Source organism: Oryzias latipes, chromosome 7, assembly GCF_053564925.1.
Source record: "Oryzias latipes strain Hd-rR chromosome 7, Olatipes_Hd-rR_3.1".
Taxonomy (NCBI): Eukaryota; Metazoa; Chordata; class Actinopteri; order Beloniformes; family Adrianichthyidae; genus Oryzias; species Oryzias latipes.
Window position 1 is genome coordinate 30,845,831 of NC_136243.1, and position 15,684 is coordinate 30,861,514.

Consider the following 15,684-nt stretch of genomic DNA (forward strand, 5'->3'; position numbering starts at 1 on the left):
TTTACATTGAGTACCACAAAATGTAAAATGAAAAAATCAGAGGAAAAAAACAAAGATTCCATTCCTCTTTTTACAAAATGTTATATAATTACAGTCTTTATAATTCATGATATTCAGAAGATGTTACAATTTTTTTGGCTTGAAACAAATACATTTTTACAGATATGTTACAGTGGAATACTTATGACAAATGAAATGTTGTGGCAACAAACTGCATGCACTTAAAAGATTAACAAACAAATAATCAAAATTTAAAACATACAGAAAAATAACTGCTAAAAAAACCAAATCTGATCAAAATTTATTCTATTTCTATTCTATTGTGATTCAATTTTTTTTTCAGTGAGCATAATTACTATTTTGATGATGCCAGAAAATTCTAAGCCATTCTTCAGTCCACTGATTTAACAAAATATTAACTTGTGTTTATCAAAACTCAAAAGTAGAACTTATTATTTTCAAACTATGTTTTATGTCCTAAGTTATAACACAAAAAAATCCCTGCAGGTTTCATTCAGGGATTTCTCTGTTCAGTACCAGCACACTGTCAGAGGAAACTGACCTTCCATATCCCCAATATTAAAATATGCAGCCCCTGGCTTTAAGGTTTGGTAGGTTATGGTCCTTATGAGCTTCATGTTGTCGGCATTGTTAAAGGAAAGCTGTTTTGTGGAGCAGTTCAAATAAATGCCTAATTTCTTAATTTGTCCTGTGAGTCTAACATTCTTCTCAACATTGTTTGTGGAAATAGTGTATTTGCCACCATTATATTTCATGAAATTACCTTGGAGGCCCAGTTGCCAAGAATTATTCTGTCCAACATCGACCTCCCAGTAATGCTGGCCTGAGGTGAACAGATCTTTGCTGAGTGCAGTAACTGGTTGTGGATTGTACACACTCTGTTGTGGATTGAATGCCCTCTGTTGTGGATTGTACACCAAACGTTGTATATTGTGGACACTTTGTTTATCACGATAACCGAAAGGGTCACAAAAAGTGAGATTGGTTTTGTTGATATATCTTGCATTGTTGACATGCAGAGCGTAGACTCCGTCCATCCTGAGATATAATAGCGTCTGCACTTTGACTTGTGAGAGACAGCTGCTCTGGTTTTGGTTTGATGACCTGAAGCATCTCCTTCCACACAAAGAACTGCAGGTGGCTTTCATATGGACCCAAGGACAGACAGGAATTCACAACTGGGAGCTTTTTGGTTTTCTGTTGAATAGAACCTTTGGTTTTAAGTAGAGATTCTCCCTCAGTGCACATTTTCAGAAAGCCCGCCCATGTGTCAAAGACACTGAACCCCACCTTGCCTCTGTTGGAAGGTTGGTCCAGTGTTCAGCAGCAGAGCTGCAACCAGTGTGTGAATGTGTGGGTGAAGGGAGAATATGGGTACAACGAAGGCCAACATTAGGAGAGCAGCTTTGAGGATAATTACATTCTTTTGCAAGAATGGGAGACTGAGGATTACTGTCAAAGATGCATTAGATCAGTGTTTTTCAACCTTTTTTGAGCCACGGCACACTTTAACCTTGACAAAAATCCCGCGGCACACCAGCATCCAAAAAAATAGATAAAAAAAAAAAAAAAAAAAAAAAACAAAGCTCAGTCTGTATTGATCTACAGCCGCTCTGCAATCTCACATGCATTTTTGTGATAATTGTTGCAGAAAACGCTGGAAGCTGCAGCTGTTTTTTCTAAAAGATGTATTAAAAATTAAGTCAAAAGATTCAAAAACTGTTTGATGTGTTTTCGTTGTTTTAAGACGTTAAGAGGAGAGACTCATTGTGCGCTAAGACAGTCACTTTACTGCATCATGGGAGATTTAGTGCCCGTAATCAGCCGACCGCAGAAAGACCAGCGTCTTTGAGCTTCATGGTTTTGTTCACTTGTTCCAGTCTGATACCAGATTCTGTGGAAAGCTACACCGCTAAAGACGAGCTTTAGCTGGTATTTTTGTTAGAACAGAGAGACTTTTTTGCGCTAAATCGAAACAAGGAAGTGAATACTTTAACCACTTCTGATTGGTCAGACTGATGACATGTGATTAAGCCTTCAAGAATGATTGGTGGAGACAGTTAAAGCAACGGGACTTTTCCTTACACACTTATAGCTGCAGCTAAATCGCGGTATCCCGTTATTCTTATCAAAATATCTTTAATAGAATCATATAAACACAAAGAAAAAATAATTTTATGATATGTCATATTCTTAACTTCTCAGTGTTTTATCAGGGCCTGTTTGGATGAACACAGAGCTGATTTCCTGGAGATGGGAATTGCTTTTAGATCAGGTAATGAGGGCAATAGACCTTTTTCACACTTCCGCATTTTTCGACCGGAAATACGTCAATGACGTGTAAAACAACTTCCTGTTAGCGTAGCAGCAGATATGAAGAATGGCAGAGTCGAAGAGTTGCAGTCTCTGTTGCGTTCCAGGCTGTTCGTCTTCCAACCAAAAACAGCCTTACCTTTCATTTCATTATTTTCCTGTGGATCCAAACCTGAAACCCAAATGGATATAGGCGATCCGAAGAGATGAAGGGCATAGTTTTAATGTAAACACAGGTAGCACCCTCTGCTGTCGGCACTTACTAACTTCGCTCCGGGATTGTGGTGCGGCTGCGTCGTTCGTCGCCTGAAGAGTGGTGTTGCCCCGAGTATTTTCCCTTGGAACAACTTTACTGATCCTTTGAGAAGGGAGTCAGAATATGACAGAACTTCAAACGTCAGGCTATGCAGCTAAGCTGTGAAGATACTAGCGACATGGTGGCTAAGCTAAGACAGTAAAGATGGATCACGACTACGTGACACACCCACCTGCAGGTAAGGTTGTTCATAATGTGTTTGGTTAACGTTAGTCAACTATGTGTACCGTTATTGGATACATGCATTTCTACCTGAACAAATTAATATTTATAATAAAAGATGTTCATGCTCTCACCTATTTTAATTACATGTATTTAATCACTTTTGAGCATTTTGTCATTTTGTAATTTCCTTAACAAAAATAAATGAAATGTATTTGTAATTAAATACTTAACATACTTTTCAAAACATGATTACTGTGTTGTGTTGAAAGGTAGCATTAATATATTAAGACTGATTTTTAATTTCTTTATCTTCACAGGTGCTCTGGATGAGGCTTTGGATTACATCCATGACTTAGAAGCCAAGTTCCTTTGCTGGAGCCAGGAGACGATGTCATGGCGGACAAAAGTTCCTCGTTCAAGACCTCCTAACTGACATTGGATCTAAGATCATCATTCCACCTTTTAAGCTTTCAACTCAATTCAGCAAGGAGGAAACAGAACAAACCGCAGCCATCACCCGCCTCAGAATTATGGTGGAAAGAGTGATCAGTAGGATAAAGTCCTTTCACATCAGGAACTCTCTGTGCCGCTCACACTGATGGGCAGTGTGAATCAGATCTGGCTTAACTGCCGTGTTTTGGCAAATTATCATGGACTTTTTTGTTTTGAAGAGTGAATTAATGTTTGGTATGTAAATAATGTATAATGTGCAAATAGTATGGAAAAATTTAGTGTTTCCACATATTCTTAAAATCTAATTAAATATAATTGTTATATTCGTAATGTTTTTCTGTTGAAATGTGACTGACTACACAAAAAAATTAGATGAACAAATAAAACAATTTTGGTCAAAATTGTGCCTCGTTTAATTTTTTGGTATGCAAATAACATCAAACATTTACAATAAAAAATAACATTACAGATCAACAGTAAGACAGAAGGCTGAACTGATTGTTAAAGACAAGATAAGTGTAATTTAAGGTATGCATTCATGCATTTGCCACAATATATATCCAAGTTCTCTTTCATTCCATCTCAGAAACCCATCCAACACAACCATGAGAGGTTGGGGCTGCACCTGGCATAATCTGCTTCCAGATGCCATCATATGGATCTGGCTGTGGTCCTACACAAGAGAAACACAACACACAAAAGTTAGACATAAGTGCATAACTACATTTCAATTTAATTCATTATATCTGCTGTAACCATAATTTGGTTAGTCATAAGATTAAAAAAAAAAAAAAACTTAACTTGCTCACAAAGCAACAAAAAGTTAATTACCTGTATATGCCTTGTACAGTGTGGACCTCTGACCGTCCCTGCCAACTGTTTTGGGTTTTTGCACCATCAGCTCACTAACCGGTTCAGGATGGATTCCCTTATAAGTAAAAGGCAGAAAGCAATTAAAGTCTGTAGTAACTACTTGGGGTGTTTTTATAATAATTTAGAGTTGTTATGGATACACATACGTTCTTAAAAAATAATGACAATATGATCACAAACCCACCTGTGCCATCTTTGCAAGCCACTCGTGCAGGCCAGGGGGGTGGAGCAGCCTGCAGACCCAGCTGTGAATAATGTGCGGTCTGGAACAGGATGGCAACTATGTGATTGCAAAATCCTTTAGCAGCCACACAACTGCAGACGAAAGCTTTCAGGTTGGCACTTTCTGCGTCCAGTGATATCTAGACACAATAAATTATATAGGTTAAAATTAGGACATACTTATGTTGCTACATCAATGTTCAGAATGACATGAAACTATAACTGTCAATAGGGTGACCAGATTTGAGTTTGTAAAAAAGAGGAGTGAAGTGAGTTTGTGAGATATTTCATCGAGAGTAATTGGTGTTCAGAGCTGCATACATGAAGCAAATATAATTACATTTCATCTATGTTCAATGTTATTTTATTATATAAGTATCAAAAGAGAGGACATGTCCAGGAAAAGAGGACTTCTGCTCACCATACTTTCAGAAAAATAATACTAGTAAGTGAAGAAAGTGCCGCAACCGCAGCAAAATGAACACGCATACGGGCAACTTAACATTTCTTATTTACAGCTTCACCAAATTTTTGGGTGTTATGTTAATCTCATGCCTTTTCACTTAAACATACACACAACATATTCACTGCGATGCCTTATATTACAAATTAATAACACCAGGATTTACAGTTGACGTAAACACGCAGAGTTACCGGTGATGCGGCTATGGCTAAAGCTAGCTGAAGCTTACCTTGGTAATGGTGGATAAACTCTTCGTGGACGAATTTATATCCCATGTCCAATTTGTTTCCTTTAGTGGACGATTGCATCTTCACACTCTTCATCACATCGGTGCTGGTGAACTTCGGAACACAGCTCAGGCTCTTCGAAAACACTCTAGGCTCTGCCATTCCTCCGCCAGCGAAGCACAAACCGGAACTAGGTTTACACGTTGATGACGTACTTCCGGTTTTTGCGAAAAAGGTCTATTCACTAGTGTGCCGCAGCACACTGGTTGAAAAACACTGTGTTAGATGATACAGATTCAACATCATCTGACAGAGTTGGATGCATTTTCTGCATTATTCAACATCAAATAATGACTAATAACAAGTAATGTCAAATTCTGCTTCATTATCATCATAGAGTTTTACTTTTAGAAGAGGAAAAGAAAATCTCATTAATTAGCCTTTATTACAAGGATAATTGTATGATAATGTACAAACAATAGAGATACAATCCCACATCATGCAAATTTTGACATTCAGTGCCACAAAATGTAAAAAAGAAAAATTCAGAGTAAAAAAACAAAAAAAACACTTTATTCCTCTTTTTACAAAATGTTATATAATTACAGTCTTTATTTTTCACAATATTCAAAAGATGTACTGTTTTTAGGTTTGAAACAAATCAATTTCACAGATATGTTAGTGATTTTTTCTAATGACAAATTAAGTGTTGAAGCAACAAACTGCATGCAACTGAAAGAAACAAATATTTTAAATTTAAACATACACAAAAAGAACAGCAAAAAACACAAATATGATCAAAAAACTCCCCAACGTTCCAGAAAATCACCAAGTAGTTACATTACAACAGAGTCAGAGTAGAACTTATTATTTTGAAAACTTGGTTTTTATGTCCTAACATCACAAAAGAAAATCCCCGCAGGTTTCATTCAGGGCCTTCCCTGTTCAGTACCAGCACACTGTCAGAGGAAACTGATCTCCTGTATCCTCAATATGAAAATATGCAGCACCTGGTTTTGAGCTTTGGTAGGTGATGGTCTCTATGAGCTTCACGTGGTTTGCATCATAAAAGGAAAGCTTTTTTGTGAAGCAGTTCAAATAACTTCCTAATTTCTTAATTTGTCCTGTGAGTTTAATGTTCTTCTCAACATTGTTTGTGGAAATAGTGTATTTGCCACCAGTATATTTCATGAAATTACCTTGGAGGCCCAGTTGCCAGGAATTATTCTGTCCAACATCGACCTCCCAGTAATGCTGCCCTGAGGTGAACAGATCTTTGCTGAGTGCAGTTACGGGTCTTGGACTGTACGAATGCTGTAGTGGATATGCACTCTGCTGTTCATTACCATAACTGTATAAAGTACAACTGTATGATAGATGGTTTCTTTGATACCTCTTGCATTGTTGACAAGCAGAGCGTAGACTCCGTCCATCCTGGGATATAATAGCATCTGCACTTTGACTTGTGAGAGACAGCTGCTCTGGTTTTGGTTTGATGACCTGAAGCATCTCCTTCCACACAAAGAACTGCAGGTGGCTTTCATATGGACCCAAGGACAGACAGGAATTCACAACCGGGAGATTTGACTTTTTCTTTTTAATAGAATCTTTGGTTTTAAGTAGAGATTCTCCCTCAGTGCACAATTTCAGAAATCTCTCTGTGTTAGTTACTTCCAGAGCAGATTCAATCTTTTCCTTTATTTCTGTCTTAGTTGATAAAACTTTTTCTATTTCACTGGCGCTCTGGTTCATTTTCTCGACTTCCTCATTCTCTTTAAGTCTAAGTTCATTCTTTATCTCAGCTTCTCTCTTCTGCAAGAACTCGTGCATCTCCTGAAACTGGCTGCTGATTTGGCTCATCAGCTTCTGAGATTTCTCTTTAGTTTTAGTCATTTCCTCATTTTGCGTTTTGGCTCTTTCCTCTGCAGCAGATATTTCAGCAGAAATGGTTTGCAGAAAAGCCTGATAGTCCTTTTTCATAGACTCAGCTGCTTCTTTCACTGGTTTGAACTTGTGTCCTTCGTGTTTCTCTCCGTCTCTGCATATGATGCAAACTAACTGCTGATCCGTGACGCAGAACAGCTTCAGCTTTTCTTCATGCTCGGAGCACAACGACTCATTAACCTTTGAAACCAGATAAAAGGATGTCATACAGGCACTGAATTCAACTACAACTATGTGTTTGTTTAAGCCTGGAGAACCCAAGAAGCAGTTTCATCTGGGGGATATTCCAGAAAGCAGGTTATGCTAGCTCCCACGGTAAGTTTGAGGCTAAGGAAGTTGATAACCTCAGTTTTCGGTTCCAGAAATGGAGGTATGTTTCAGGGTACGTCAAGTTGCCATGGCAACTCATGCTCTGAACATAATCTGGTCTGGAGCAGGTTTAGTTGAAGCTTAGTTTGTTTTCAGAGAGGTGAAGCAGCATGCCGTGTCCATTTGAAGATGATTTAGTGGATGAAGAAGCTCAGATAATACTTTTTCCACCATGAGAGGATGATAAGACCACATATGGATGTTGGAAAGAGAAACTTTTTTACTTTTATCTAACATAGTTATTTGCTTCAGTTAAGATAAATCATTTGTTTGTTAAGTCAGTTTAAAAATAACACAGTTTTCAGACAGTTATTTTACTTTCATTCAAATTAATTCAATTAAGTAGGTGTAACGTTGGTCCTGCTGTTAGATCGGCACCGCAAAGGATTGTGGGATACCATTTCCTTTGCCTGTCTGTCTTACTGAAAAACAATTCAAAATAATAATACTTTTGATATATTCTGATAAATGACTGTAGTTTTCTTGTTTTTGTTAGGAATGCATTTAAGACACTTATAATAATCAGAAAAATAATTCAAAAAAATACTAAACAAAGGGCATGTATTTTTACATTTACATAAATGAATGAAATGTTTGCATAAAATAATAACAACATTAATGACATCAGAAATTCCTGGGTCCAGATTAAGGAAAAAAAGGGAATATTTAAAACTTTGAGTGACAACCATTGTGTATATCAAATCAAAATAATTTAACCTGGTTGCAACTGTAAAAGAGATTTTCTAATGTTTCAGTTTCAGATGAACAGAATATGCAGTTTTTAATGTTTAGATTACCTGAGTTTTGCTAAAGGTTGTAAGAGGAATTTCCTGTTTCCTATAAGAGCAGCACATGCGAAGTCAGCTCGACGGACGGCAATAAGAAAACAATTAAGAAGATTTTTTGTGTTTTAGCTCACCGGTTGGTTCATTAGCAGGCCAAAGTGGTTTGTATGTGTATTATTTTGTGCATTATTTGTATGAAGATGTGCAATTCAAATGCTACAGTTAATTATTACTTTTGTTTGCTAGTTCTACGGATGTTGATGCGGTGTAAAGTTTAAAGAAAGGAAGACCACATTAAACAGCAGTACAAGGAAGTCGAATGCCTCTCGTCTGTGTGAAAAAATGACCAAGACTGTTTATGGGGACTGGACTGAGTGACCCCTCCCTCCTGGTGTTCCAAACAAGAAGTACAGCTGGCTCCAAGAAGCCAAAATCCCATAGACTTCGTTAGAGAATTTAACAGCTGTCACTCATTTATTGCATTGCTCAGAATAACCATTCTTGCTTTATTATCTTTTTTTGACATGTTCTTGAAAATCCTAATTTCTTTATGATTTCTTTTCTGTTTTGTAAGTTATTCAAGTTATAAACTGACCAATCAGATGTCTTGATAAAAGGATGTGTTCTCACATGAAACAGTCAAAACACCTGATTGACAGATTTTATGGAGCCCACTTTAAAGTGGTGGGGGTGTGGCCTGATTGGCGAGATTGTTTTGCCATAGAAATGTTAACTCAGACCAACTGGTATCAGCCACTGCCTACTGACAATGTCTGAATCCAGTATGGTGGCGTCTGTATCGCAACAACAAAATAGTAACTGAATCAACTTAATGTGTTTGGATCAGGAAGTAAACCTATTTCTATGTGGTCACACTCGCTCGCTCTAGTTCTCATATACACAGTCAAGGACGTTGTTCCCTGTAAGCTGCACACGTGCACATTTGTAAACTGCTCCCACTCCCTTTGTGCAGAGCAAGTCTGTCCTGCGGGCAATTTAAAATTTATTCTAAACTTTAAATAAAACTGTCATTTAAACAATATATTCTGTGCTACTTTCAACCCAATTCAGTGAACGACAGGTGACCTAAAACAGGTGCTGATGAAGACGAGTGTCCAGGATACAAAGATGAGTTCAGATCAAAGGTGGACTCAGAGTCGAGAGGGAGGGAGGGGGAGAGAGAGAGAGAGAGACCGCTGCCCTACAAGGAACTGAAGAGGAACTTGGACTTTTGAGATCTGGCCTAACTAGTCGCTGTTTACCGATTCAACGAGGTTAAATGTGGTTCATATTTTAGAAAACTGCTCAAGGAGTCCGTTACTACTTTTGTCAGACTTCTGAGCATGACGCACCAAGGCTAGGCCTGCTTCAGAATTCCAATCTTAACCCTTAACCACTAAGAACTACATAGTGCGGGACTATCTGGTGTCCTGGACTTTAGAATCAATCTCAGACACCATGCTCACTACTTCTTCACTGTTGTGGAAGGAGCGCTCTGAGTTCCTGTGTCTGCTCAGACACAAACGATTAGAGGACTAAAACATTGGTGAAGGATCTTTCCTTTTTCACAGAAAGGCATTTTACCTTATAGTGTAGAAAAGCTTGACTGACAGGAAACCACTTCCTGCACTTCACACACATTTCTCACATTGTTAGTCCTCTCTTACAACTTAAATAACTGTTTTAGATCCACATGAACAGACCAAGATCAACTAAAACTTCAAGTGCTGATCTTTAACAATTGTTATATTTAAAAGCATTTTTCTCAAATCTATCAGATACCAAAGAGTTTTAAAACATTGGAATAAAACCAAAATTAAAGAATCATCAAAAACTGTTTAAAAATGTACGATTGATCAGGGGTAACACACAATAGTAGTTTGAATGCACTTGTGGTTAGTTTTTGGATGAAGGCCATAAAAAGCTGGCACTCCTCCTGGTTGCACAATAGTCAACATGGGTGTGGCTTTTCCAGAGAACTGAGAGTGATAAAACAGAAAGAGGCTGCAGTCATGGCATCGCCTTCATACTCTGAAGATCTGAATTGCCCTCTCTGTCTGAGCCTCTTCAACAGTCCTGTGGTTCTCCCGTGCGGACACTCCTTCTGCAGCCCGTGCATCACGGAGGCGCTGGGCTCACAGCAGCAGTGCCCTCTGTGTCGCTCTGCTGTTGCAGCCGAAGAAGCAAAATGTCTGCCTGCCAACCTGATCCTGAAGAGCCTCGTGGAAAAGGCCCAGAGAGAAGAGCAGGCAGCAAAGGTGAGGAGAAACACAGACATTCAGCATGTGCTGCTCGTTTTATCTAAAGTTACACAGTCTGATTATCTTCAGCCTGTCTGTTATTAGACGCTCAGCACCAGCAGACTCTTTTAAAAAAGTAGCTCCCAACCAGTTTCGGGTTTGAGATATTTTTTTCTTGGACTTTTATGTTTCTAAACTGACAAATGATTCCTAAATTTAAGGATAAAAACAAGAAGCCAATATTAAGCACATAGTGCACTTGTCTCTTCTGATCTTTTGTTTGTTTTTATTTCAGTAAAAAATTGTAAAATGCTCATCAAACATCAGCCTTGTTCATTTCACAGACTGAAAACTGTGTTTTATATATATTTTAAGACAAAAGAAAATGTTTTTTCCCCAAATAAAATCAAACCTTAAACTGAAATAAGGAGAATATTTCTTACAAAAATCTATGCCATATATGTTTATTTTCAATAAATGGTGATGGTTAGAAAAAAGCCCCTAAGAAGTGATTTAAAAGCTGAATAAAAATAAATGCTACTTTATCTGACAAACAGGAAGTTTTCTCTAAAACATCTATGGTTTTTTCCAATTAGCTTCCAATCATGGAGCTCAAAGCACGTCAACATCATTCAACGCAAAAACACATTAAAGTTCACAATAACATTTCAAACAGCTAAACAAATGATTAAAAAAACACAACAATCTAAAAATCAAAACAAAATGTCAGAAAAAAACATGTCTGAAAAGGAAAGTAATTTCCAGAAATCTAAATGAAATGTTGAATAATTAAACAAATTAGACACCTGAAAAGTTAGGTATTATTGGACGTCACTGATTGGATGATGAAAGCTGGAGGATGTTTCACCTGAACTGTGTTTTAGAAATCTCTGAACATTTGCTGTGGATTTGGTCAGAAGCTTTAAGAAATATCTTCTGTCTGAAGATATTGTCATGTCAAAAAACTTCCAGTTTAAAAGCTAAACAAACGTCATCATCCAATCAGTCACATCCTCTGATGTCTGCTTCATCGGTTATTGGCCGAATGAGGGAAAAGGGGCGGAGCTGGTGGATGTTCAGAGAATGGAGACTTGTAGGAGTTTTCCTCTATTTTAAGATCAGTGTAAAGGTGAACAGCGTTGGTTTCGGCCTACAGTAACCACAAATAAAGAAACCTAAATGGGATCACATCTCGGTGTCTCAGTGTGGGAAGGGGATGCTACAGTACTCAACAATTACAAAAACGTCAGGAAAGGTCATTCAACCAAATCCATTTTAGACTTTTTATTTCTGTGACTTTCTTAAGTGCTAACAGAGTGATGATCTTCCTAGGCGGCCGGGATGTGCCCTGAGCACGAAGAAAAGTTTAAGCTCTTCTGCCTCACTGATCTGCAACTGGCCTGCATCATATGCAGAGATGGAGAAAAACATGAAGGACACAGGTTCAAACCCATCAGAGAAGCTGCTCAGTCACTGAGGACCGACCTGGAGATGTTTCTCCAAAGTGTTGCTGAGGACATCAACGTCATGGAACAGCTCGCCAAGGCTCAGCAGGAGAATTTAAGGGTGACCGGAGAGAAGTCAAAGCAGCTGATGGTCCAGATCGGTCGGCAGTTTCAGGAGATGCACCAGTTCTTGAGAAAGAGAGAAGATGAGATAAAGAACGAGCTGAAATGCCAAGAGGCAGATGGAGTCGAGAAAATGAAGGAGGCGTTGACCACGATGGAAACAGCTCTGTGCCAGAGCACAGAGCTGCAAAGCAAAGCGGCCTCAGTCCTGAAGATCACCGACCCGGAGAAGTTCCTGAGGAAATGGACCGAAGGAGGAAGCACGATGACCCGAGAGAGCCTGTTCAAATCCAGAACCAACACGCTCCAGGTGGTGAACAGGGAGTTGTGCTTGGAGCAGCATGAAAGCCACCTGCAGCTCTTCATGTGGAAGGAGATGCTTCAGATGATCACACCCCGAGAAGAACGCCTGACTCTCAAAAGCAGCAGTCCTCATGTTGCCGTGAGTGATGATGGCCGCAGTGTGTTTAGTGGAGCCACTGCACAGCAGTCACAGGCGTCAGGATTTGGACAACCAGGAGTTTCTGCTGGAATATTTGCACAAAGTTCTGGGAGGAGAAGGGAAGTTGCCGGATTTTCATTTGGAAATTTACAAACAATAAATCATAGTCACGTAGGCAGTTTATTTGGAAACACATCTTCGTTTGAAAATTTTAATGATGCCAATGTTTTTGGGGTTTCCTCCAAAACAACTGGGATATTTGGAGACTCCTCTTCAGAAGTCCCCAAATATCCCACCTTCAGCACCACTGAGTTCATGACAGGCCAGCACTACTGGGAAATAAACGTGGGAAACAGAGAATTCTGGGAGGTTGGAATTGAGAACTACTATCTTCAGTACAAAGAGCAAAAATATGCTGCTTGTGGTCAAAATATAACTCGGGAGCTTGAATTTGAGAACAAACCTCAAAAGATCGGCATTTACTTAAACTTCTGCTCCAACAAGCTGATTTTCTTTGATGCAGACAACACGAGGAAGATCCATAGCATGAGCCTGGCCGTCATGTCTGAGCCGGTCTCTGCCTACATCAGCATGACACACAGGAACCCAGACTACAGTCCTCTGACCGTCTGCTGGTTCTGAGCAGGAAAACTTTTCCAGCATTTATACCATAAAAGACAAACATTTGTCTAAAAAGAGCATTTTCTAAATTTGGTGCAAGTTAACTTAAAATGTTGGAGATTGCCGTTTCCTTCAATTCTGTCTACAAATATTAGCCGCTTAGGTTTTTTTGTTTTGTTTTCAAATTAGTAGTGAAAAAAATAGTTTTTTAAGAGAGTTTAGAAAATGGAAAAATTATTTTTTGCTACATTAGGAAGAATGATGCATGTTAATCTATAATGTTGGTGTGTTTGTGGCTCTCATGTGGTTTTTTATCAGACCTACAGCTTTCTGTTAGTTTAGCTGTCCCCGCCCTCGCTGCCCCCCCATTACCCTCTTTTAACCCACCCTCACATGCTGGGCGGCTGCTTCAGGCTTATCGCTCTTCCCCTCTGCCTCTTCCTCTTGTCAGAGCTGGATGTGACCGATTCATATATAAAAAAAAAAAAAACTTTTTTCACAACGGTGGCTTTTCTGTTGATTTTATCTCCGTAGCAACAGTTTGAATATTTGGCCGCCTGACTGTGAAAGACAGATCAATGGAATTTTCAGAAGAATCAACAAAAGTTCATTTTGGATTTCCGTGGTAACAGAGGTTTTCTGTCAACCACGCCCACATTTCTAATATGTACACATAATAGGTTTTTTTCTTTTTATTAATTTTAAGCCATGGATTCACGTGTTACATTTTCACAATATGCAGGTAGAAATATGTGAACAACAGGGGAGGCAGCTGTTTTGAGCTCATCACGCCAACGCCGTTTACAATCTACAACCTATTGTTCCAACATTTTCTCCAAGTAGCTCCTCAATGATGCTCAAGGAGGTGGGAGGGGATAGATCAAGGGCCCCTGGCAGAATTTTACAGTTGTAGGTGGGTCTAAAGGTGTTTTGTTTTTTTAATTCAATATGGTGGCCTCTCCCTGAGGTCAAGGGTCAACCAAACTTCAGTTGTGGTTTTAAACTTAAGCTGGTGGCGTGTGTGAAATTTTGCAAGCATTGCTCAAAGAAAACCTTCCCCATATTCATGAAAATGTGAAAATTGTCAGATTTGCTACAACATAGCCACCAAGCCATAAGCCTGGGCCATCCCATAATATTTTAAAAAACCCTTTTAGAAATCTCTTACACATGTATTTAGGTTTCATTTGTGGATTCTAAAATTCCGTTTTTTGAGCCCAAGAAGACTTTCAGGTCTCTTTTTTTTTCTTTACCACTTTTTTCACTATGATGTCATCATTTTTTTTTTGGGAGGGGGGGTCGTTCGCCATACCCAAACTTCATTCTGCACAGGCACATTTTGCTGAGTTCCAGCACTGCTGAGGGTCATAATGGAGCAGCTGACTGCTGTTAGCTTGAGGAATCATCTTTCTAGAAAGGAGTTCCTACCTTACCAGAGTTTAGGGCCAAAATAAAATCCGTCCACAGACGGCGATGAGTGTTTTTAAAAAACAAAGGTGGAAGTTTGCTAGTGATTTAACATTCTTCTCATGCTTCTGTTCGCTCCCTCATATTTAAATTTACCTGTCGGTGAAAAACATCAGGAAATACTCATAACTTGTTTAGAAACAACAGCGTGTTCAGAGTTATGGGCTTTCAGTCAGAGAAATGCTGAAACGCTGGAAGAGTCGCCATTTCATCTGTCCTTTTAGCTAAATTAAATGCTGTTTTTTAATTTTTATTTCATGTTTTTGCACACTCCTATTACTGCCTTTTTAATAATGCATTTAATCACTTTTAATCGTTTGTACCTTTGACATTTTTTTATGATTGACTGGACTACAGGTTTAGAACAAACTCTTTTTTTATCAGTGCTGTCTGTCTGTCCGTCCATTTTGTCTATACTTTGTTTTCTGTTTTTAGATTTATGGCTTCGCTTATTTTCATGACAACTAAGAATAAGTAATCATCATTAGGAGCACTGCTTTTTTAATTGACAGGTGAGACTTAACAAAACTACAATTACTTACATTTCCCTCCCATTTTTTTGCACTTCATTGGACAGGAAGATTTGAACTCCAGTCAATACTTATAGGACAGCGTGTTGCTGATTGGTTGAAATGAATCTCAAGTGTGTTTACTTTTGTTTGTGATCTTTTAAACGGCTCGATAACAGTTTCAGTTTTTGAGGTAGAAGGAACATAATGACTCTTTCCAATCTTGTGACATGATAAAAATTAAATAAAATGTATGAAAGTTAACTAATTGTTGTGGTTTTTATTCACACAGTATTGCTGACATTTTGACAGTAACGTTACATGATACTTTATTTAGCTGTGCCACAATGATGTTAACAATGATAAAAACAACATTAGTCATAGAAATAATGAAGCAGAAAGATGCCAGGTTATATTTACAAATCCTTTTATTGACTAAGACAGTGGTTCCCAAACTGGGGGGCGCACCCCCTAGGGGGAGGGGCGCGGAGGTATTGCAGGGGGGGTGCGGCAAGGCTACGGCTTCCCGTTTTTTAATTGAACAATTGCAACAAACAAAACAAGAAAATGCAACAATTATGCACGCATAATGTACAATAGAATTCTGAATACTGAATAACCTTGTTACATTCTTAAGAAAATTCTAATTATTAGTAACAATCACAAAAGGGAATAAAAAAATAAAA

At 38.5% G+C, this 15,684-nt stretch overlaps 1 protein-coding gene and 2 long non-coding RNA genes across 3 annotated transcripts; 2 read left to right on the forward strand and 1 right to left on the reverse strand.

Annotated features, from left to right (window-relative positions):
* Positions 1-1,448: 1,448 nt before the first annotated feature.
* On the forward strand, positions 1,449-3,669 carry LOC144993935 (uncharacterized). The gene is made up of 2 exons (XR_013657236.1): positions 1,449-2,828; positions 3,133-3,669. It is a non-coding gene; the product is annotated as an uncharacterized LOC144993935 (long non-coding RNA).
* Positions 3,658-5,294, reverse strand: LOC144993934 (uncharacterized). Its single transcript, XR_013657235.1, has 4 exons — positions 5,056-5,294; positions 4,326-4,503; positions 4,100-4,196; positions 3,658-3,941 (listed from the first exon to the last, which is right to left on the reverse strand). It is a non-coding gene; the product is annotated as an uncharacterized LOC144993934 (long non-coding RNA).
* A 3,895-nt stretch (positions 5,295-9,189) lies between these two features.
* On the forward strand, positions 9,190-15,262 carry LOC101164643 (nuclear factor 7, ovary). Its single transcript, XM_004070592.5, has 2 exons — positions 9,190-10,409; positions 11,724-15,262. The coding sequence occupies exons 1-2, from the start codon at positions 10,059-10,061 to the stop codon at positions 13,041-13,043; spliced, it is 1,671 nt and encodes a 556-aa protein (XP_004070640.2). The 5' UTR covers positions 9,190-10,058; the 3' UTR covers positions 13,044-15,262.
* Positions 15,263-15,684: the final 422 nt, after the last annotated feature.

Coding starts and splice junctions, on each gene's coding strand:
- LOC101164643 (XM_004070592.5), top strand. CDS start 10,059: ATGAAGGCCATAAAAAGCTGGCACTCCTCCTGGTTGCACAATAGTCAA. Junction 10,410..11,723: donor GAGAAGAGCAGGCAGCAAAG/GTGAGGAGAAAC, acceptor TGATCTTCCTAG/GCGGCCGGGATGTGCCCTGA.